Source organism: Bos indicus x Bos taurus, chromosome 24, assembly GCF_003369695.1.
Source record: "Bos indicus x Bos taurus breed Angus x Brahman F1 hybrid chromosome 24, Bos_hybrid_MaternalHap_v2.0, whole genome shotgun sequence".
NCBI lineage: Eukaryota > Metazoa > Chordata > Mammalia > Artiodactyla > Bovidae > Bos > Bos indicus x Bos taurus.
In genome coordinates this window covers 56117665-56125322 of record NC_040099.1, presented here as the reverse complement: position 1 = coordinate 56125322, position 7658 = coordinate 56117665, and the positions used below count along the sequence as shown (strand labels likewise).

The 7658-nt window shown below is 37.2% G+C and overlaps 1 protein-coding gene across 5 annotated transcripts in view; it reads left to right on the top strand.

Moving 5' to 3' along the window:
• Positions 1–7658, top strand: part of TXNL1 (thioredoxin like 1) — a 44164-nt gene that overhangs the window by 3829 nt on the left and 32677 nt on the right. For all 5 annotated transcript variants that reach the window (XR_003508532.1, XM_027526421.1, XM_027526422.1 and 2 more), the window contains exon 2: positions 6717–6813. Coding sequence is in view for 4 of the 5 variants with exons in the window: in XM_027526421.1 (XP_027382222.1) it covers positions 6717–6813 (97 nt within the window). In the remaining variant the exon portion in view is untranslated. The remainder of the gene's footprint in view (positions 1–6716; positions 6814–7658) is intronic.

Below are 7658 nucleotides of genomic sequence, written 5' to 3'. Positions count from 1 at the left end.
CAGCTCACATTCTAATATTCATTTACCTACCTGTAAAATGGGAATAATAACATGTAACCCAACTATACTGTTCAGAGGATGGAATTATGTATGTGGATTATATACTGTGATAACTTGTTTTTGTAACTGGTGTCTCCAAACTGATATATCTTAAATATACCCAAATACACTTAAGTGGTCATAAACAGTTGTTATCACTGATTAACACCAAGTTTAAAAGGATGTATGTTTTCTTTCCCATAAAACTCAGCAATGAGTGATTTTTATCATGAATTCATGAGTGTACAACTTTTGTAGATACGTTTATCGTATATTCAGTTTTCTTCAAGCAGGTTTTACTTTGTAGTTAGGTGTTATTGCTACTGTCTAAGAATGTCTGAGAATAGCTTTCCTAGTGGCTTAGATGGCAAAGAATCTGCCTGCAATGCAGGAGACGCAGGTTTTAACCCTGGGTTGGGAAGATCCCCTGGAGAAGGGAATAACAACCCACTCCAGTATTCTTGCCTGGAGAATCCCCATGGACAGGAGCCTGGTGATTGTGGTGGTTTGTCCCAATAATACGCTATATAATAGTACTAATTATGTATTGTGAAATTGCTGTGGACTGAAGGTACTTTACCGTAATACAGGCCCAACGGTCCATACAGACCAAGCAAATAATATTAGGAAGTGATACAGGTGGCAGAAAGATAACTAGGGCTTCCTCAGGCCCTAGAGAATATATAGAGATTTTTTTTTAAATAAACATTTTTATTGAAGTATAGCAGGCATGCAGAAAATGTACACAAACCATTTAGGTGCATAGTTTGGTAAGTTTCGAAATGATTGCACCTGTTTAACCAATACCCAGTCAGGAATACCTGCATTGCACAATCCCTCACTACCCCCAACCCCCATCCTCCTGCAGGCTCCTGTCACTCTTGAATTCTAACACTATAAAGATGGTATTATGCAATATATAATCTGTCTGGTTGCCTTTCAAGAGTGTGTAAGTAATTTTAATCTTGACGGTTAACTTAGAAATAACAACCAAAACAAAGCAAAAAGCACAGTGTGGGCCACTGTTGTGCAGGTTTTGGAATAGCAGTTGAGTTGGGTTTTGTGATCGGATTTCAGCACTGTGCTTCATTGTTCTTGTCTTTAAAATGAGGAATTGTGAAGCCTAAATGAATTTAAAGGTTTTATAAATTACATAACATACGATACACGCTTAGTGAACGCTAGCGATTCTGTGTCCCTAATAGGATCATTTGACCATGCTTGTTCATTAGTAAATATAATACATCTAGAAACAACCCGTTCTACAGGCATGCCTCCGAGAAAGTAGACTTTTAAAATACATCTTCAGAAGGCATGTACATTTTCCACACCCATATACCAGCTGAGTGTATTTGTACACATTACCGCTTGATGGAGAGAACTGACTACTTTAGCAAGTGGGAAAGAACAGCAAGTTCTTGAAATAGAATCTGTTTGTATTATGACTAAATACAAATCTTATTAAGAAGAACCTAGCTTGTTTTCAAAGAAAATTGATGTTGGATTGGCTTCAGGAGTTAACTGTTCTGGTTGTGGCCCTGCCACTAACTAAAGTGTCTGATCTTGATCAAGTCAGTTAACTTTTCTGGCGTCTGGTGGTGGTGGTTTAGTTGCTAAGTTGTGACCGACTCTTTGCGACCCCATGGACTGCAGCCCGCCAGGCTTCTCTGTCCATGGGATTCTCCCGGCAAGATTTCTGGAGTGGGTTGCCATTTCCTTCTCCTTTCTGGCATTTGCCTCTTATCAAATAATTGTGTTCTGCTAGGTCAATTTTAAAGTTTCAGCTTTGTGAGTTTAGTTCTTACACACTGGATCTAACAGGTAAGCTTTCCATCAAAGAGTTCAGAGGTGGAAAAATAACCTTTTTTTTTTCTTTTTTTAAATCTCTGGACTAGATGGTCCCTGGTCTCTTGCAAGTTCAAAGGTACTGAGGTAATCTACTATCTAAGGGCTTCAAATTAAGGGCTTTGCAAAGTCAAAAAAGTACAGTCCTGAAATTTAGGCATGTTTGGGGGCATAATGTTCTAGAGATAGGAAAGGCCCTTGAGGAATCTAGTCCCTTCCTGTTTTCCAGAGAAATCAAATGATTTGTTTGTGAGCTCAGCTAATTTTGGAAGTTTAAGTTTACCTTTAGATGCTAGTGGTAAGCAAGGACCTTATTAAAATAGCAAGTAATTTCACTTGAGTGATTATAATGTGAAAGTATGCTGCTGTATATTTCTGTGCTTCTGTGTTCTGTGACTTATTTTGGTTTTTGACTAAAGACATCATATAAGACGTTCCGTCTTACACGACAACTAACTAAATTAAACAGGATCGAGATAAGGTTAAATTTTGAAAGGGAACATTTATTTTCAAGACAGTCATTATTTAGCGGTCTGTTTAGCTTCAGGTTAGCTCATACATGATTGATGAGTGGAGTGATGACGTCCATACAAGGGTGGAGGTTGTGTTAATATTCTAATGTTTTTCTTAGGTAGTGAGGGCCAGGAATAGGAATAGAGCCTGTAACAGGAAGCAGAAAAGCCCTCAGCCACAGAGGCAGGCTCCCTTTCAGGATCTGTTTAAGTCTAAATTAATAAAGTTAAACCTGGGCCTCAGCTCCTAGCCCTGGTTCCCCAGCGGAGGTCAGTCTCGTCTTGTCCTTCCTCCTGTCCCCTGCCTGGCTGGCCGCCCTGCTGGCTCCGAGCTTCCCTTGCATCTGATTCTCACAGCACCTGTAATACAGCAGGCACTTCCATTTGATCGTTTTTGTACAATTTAAATGTCCCCTGAGGTAGCCTCTAGGTCTGAGGCTCCTGCCTCAGGTATTTCCTGAGTACCAGTTGCTGTTTTTTTGTAGGAATATGTTTACAAAGTTGCATGGGTTTAAATGACTGACACCAATCTTATTTTTTCCGTAATTTTGGGCACATGCTTCTGCAGAAAGGAGGTTTTTTTCGGGAATGAGAAACTCGGATACTGTGCGTACGCCAGGTGTATTCTGTGACGCAGCGTGATGCTTGCGCTTCTCCTGTGGCCTCTGTTTACATGCAGCAAACACTTAATCGCCTACTGTCAGTTTATTCACTATCGTAAAAGGAAAATAACTATCAGAGAAACCGGAGAATGCAGGAGTATAGGCAGTTCTGAAAGTCTCCCCTAAACTTTCTCTTCCTTTCCAATCCCATTTTTCAGAAGTAGTAGTTTATTGTGTGACACACCTAAGTTGTAAGTATGTGTTTGTATACGTATATAACATGTAGATAATGTATATAAAGGCGTGTGCTAAATGTGGTCACAGAGAACATTTTTTTGTGAGACTTAAGTTTTCTTTTGAACAGTACAGTTTATCCTTATCCCCTGGTGTGAATGTGTCATAATTTTTGTTGTTGTTGTTGAAGTATAGTTGATACATAGTATTATATAAGTTACAATGTACCATATGGTAATTCACAGTTTTTAAAGATCACACTCCATTTATAGATATTACAAAATACTGGCTCTGTTTCCTTGTGTTGTACCATATATCATAGCTTATTTTATGTATTATAATTTCTAAAAATATTTTTATATTGATTGTCATTTAGATTATTTCTATCTTTAAAAAACTATTTCAGATGTTTCATTGAACTTCTTTATACGTATTATTGTGAAATTGATTGTTAAGATAGGATTGACTTTTAGGAGTAAAGGTTGTTGAATCTTGAATTGTGGTCATTTAAAGTTGGCAGATAATGACCAAGTGACCCTTCAAAAAGGATCTACCAGTGTGTACTCCTATCCATAATGTTTAAGACTGATTAAAAGCCAGTAGTATTTTGCTAACCTAAAGATAGATTTCATCAACTGTAAATGTTTGTTCCTTTAAAATTTAGTCTCAGGGCCTAAAATTGTTAGATCCAAAAATTTATTTTCAGAAGCATCAAGTTTAGTATTTAAGAAATTAATAGTTATTTTCTTATTGCTGTGAGTCTTAAAGATGGCAGAAGATGAAAATGCTGATTAAAATATTAAGAATGGAAAGAGAATCACAACTTGAGTTTGAACATTTGTGAATTTGAACATCTTGTGCTTTAGAATCTGCTTTTCCTTGTGTTCCTGTCTGTTAAAGCCAAGATTTTTCTTAATTTTAATTTTTTGGAACTTTCATTGAAATATACATAGTACACAAGGATAAATGTACAGTTCAGAGAATTTTCACAAACTGAATACACACGCATGTTTGTTTAGCTTCTGGACAAATGGAACATTACTAACCTCTCAAAATATCTCTCATGCCCTATCCTGTCACTAACAAAAGTGACTTGTTTTGATTTATAATACCATTGATTTATTTTACCTGTATTTGAACTGTACATAAGTGGAATCAGTGTCAGACTTTATTTTCTTGGGCTCCAAAATCACTGCAGATGGTGACTGCAGTCACGAATTTAAAAGACGCTTACTCCTTGGAAGGAGTTAGGACCAACCTAGACAGCATATTCAAAAGCAGGTATTACTTTCCAACAAAGGTCCGTCTAGTCAAGGCTATGGTTTTTCAGTGGTCATGTACGGATGTGAGAGTTGGACTGTGAAGAAAGCTGAGTGCCGAAGAATTGATGCTTTTGAACTGTGGTGTTGGAGAGGACTCTTGAGAATCCTTTGGACTGCAAGGAGATCCAACCAGTCCATTCTGAAGGAGATCAGTCCTGGGTGTTCACTGGAAGGACTGACGCTAAAGCTGAAACTCCAATACTTTGGCTACCTCATGCGAAGAGTTGACTCATTGGAAAAGACTCTGATGCTGGGAGGGATTGGGGGCAGGAGGAGAAGGGGGCGACAGAGGATGAGATGGCTGGATGGCATCACCGACTCAATGGACGTGAGTCTGGGTGAACTCTGGGAGTTGGTGATGGACAGGGAGGCCTGGCATGCTGCAATTTATGGGGTCGCAAAGAGTTGGACACGACTGAGCGACTGAACTGAACTAAACTAAGTGGAATAATAGACTATACTTATTTTCTCAGTGTTATTTGTGAGGTTCATTTATGTTTTGGCATGAGGTTTTACATCAGTCATTTTCATTGTTATATAGTATTCCAGTGCGTGATTAACTACAGTTAGTTTACTCATTCTGTTCTTGAGAGGAACTTGGGTGGTATCCAGTTTTTGGCCATTAGAAATGTTACTTCTACCAATGTTTTTTCATATGCCCTAAAGGCACACATGCAGATGTTTCTGTTTTGTATACCCTGGACGTGGTCATTGGTAGGCATAAATCTTACTTTAACAGGTAACTTCAGTTTCCTTTCTTACCCGATAAAGTGCTTATACCCATTTGCACTGTCACTAACAGGTCATTTGCTCCCAGTTCTTGACAGTGCTTCCTTCTTTGTTGTTTTAGCTGTCTTAGTGGGAGTAGCTTTAATTTGCACATCCTTTGTTTCCTTAGTGACTGAGGAAGTCTTTTTCTATTTACTCACTTGCTTTTTTTTTTGCTATTGCTAAGTCACTTCAGTCGTGTCTGACTCTGTGTGACCCCATAGACGGTAGCCCCCCAGGCTTCCCCGTCCCTGGGATTCTCCAGGTAAGAGTACTGGAGTGGGGTGCCATTGCCTTCTCCTACTGACTGCTTGGATAACCTCATTTGTCCTATTCAAGAGAACTCTTTTTTTCTTTTGGATAACAGTCTTATTGATTTGTAAGTGCTTTTTTACATATTAGAGGTATAAGTCATATGTTTGATATGTTTTACACATTTTTTTTTTTTACCAATCTGTGGTTTGTCTTTTCACCCTTTGTTATCTTGATGAACAAAAGGTCTTAAGCATAATATTTTCCAGCTTATCAAGTATATCCCCAAATATCAGTTCTTCCCTTTTCTCTTTAGTGCTTTCAGTGTTTTAAGAAATAAATTTTTGCTTACTCAAGGTTTTCAAAGTATTCTCTGTATTTTTTTACCCTAAAACCGTAGTTTTACCTTTCACTTTAGATCTATAATCCATCTGGAATTGATTTTTGTGTACATTGTGAGTTAGGAGTCATTTTTTACCCCCAGGTGGGTATCCATTTTGACTCAGCAATGTGTATTGAAAAGACTGTCTTTTCTCCACTGTACTACTGTGTCAGCTTTTTCAAAAGTTAGGTTACTGTGTATGGGATGGGTCTACCTTTGAACGTTTTTTTAAAATTGGTGAGTTTGTTTATCCTTTATACTCTTAACTTATAAAGCTTCTTGGTAGTTTTTAATATCTGGTAATGGAATTCCTTCAGCTTTGAACCCCAGACTGCCTGGGCTATCCTTGATATTTCCCTATAAATTTTAGAATTTGAAGTTGTTAATTTCTCAAAAACCTGTTAGAATTTTACATTGACTTTAAATATCAAATTGAGGAGACTCGACATCTTGACAGTATTGAGTTTTCCAATTCATATGTGTAGAATATTCCTATATTTATTTAGCCTTTAATTTCTTTCAGTGAGAAGAAAGCTGGAATATAACACTATTAGACTTAAAGACAATATAAATCTGTAGTCATTAAGGTAGTGTGATACTATTGTAAGCATTTGTCTAAATAATACAGTGGAAGGAGAAAGTCTAAAGACAATTTGATCAGAACTTTTTAAGTTTATGTTTTAATTGATGAAATCTTTAGAGTGTAAATTAGTATAGTCTTTGGTGTTATCTTACAAAGTATCTCTTATGTTTTTCACAGGTGTGGGCCGTGTTTAAGGATTGCCCCAGCATTCAGTTCTATGAGTAATAAGTATCCACAGGCAGTTTTCTTGGAAGTAGATGTACATCAGTGTCAGGTAAGGCAAGAGGGCCCTTTTAAAATTTTTTGAAAATTTACAAATTGGCTTGAAATTCACATTAATATCATCCTTTATTTATCTCTTTATGTACTAAGTACTTGTTTATTTGGAGGTAGGATGATGTCTGTCTTGCAGTGGTGAATGCAAGTGTTGTTACGGCTGTATTAGTTAAGAAAAGTAGTCTGATATTAACTGCTTCTGAGTTTGTTTATATTCATATTTTTTTGATATAAAACTAATAGTATGTTGTTAAACTTAGTAGGTCACTTGGCTGTTCTATTTTACATTTCTTTATTTTTTTGCAAATCTGGAATTATATCTTATCTTATACTGTTGACACATTGTTTGGTTAAAAACCCATGGGAGAGAATTCTTGGTTAGAGTTTGATTTGAATTGATCATTGTATGACCTTAGCTCCAAAGCTGCATACTCAGCAGAAAGTTTAAAACATTGATTGCTGCTGATTGAGCCACAGGTCGGTAGATTGCCCTGGCTACTTAGTTGGCATGGCGGTGTGACAGCTCTGTGTTTACGTGTGTGTAGTGTGAAAGAGTGGTTATGCCAGAAAAGTTTTTGAAGGCTTCTTGCAACACAGAAGACTACAAAAGTGTAATCTTGACTGAGAATCCTGACTCTGTAGTTTTTTTTTTTTTTTTCCATTGAGGCTTTTGCCTTTGCATTTCTGGGTTGAAAAAACAAAAATCTTAAATGTTACATAGGTAAGCAGTTTGGGGATTTGGTGCAAATTCTGTTCCATGTTCATTGTTTAGTACTCTGGTCACATGCTGCTGGACAGTAGCTCTGGCCTTAATATCAGTATTCTGCGTCTCTAATCTGAAAG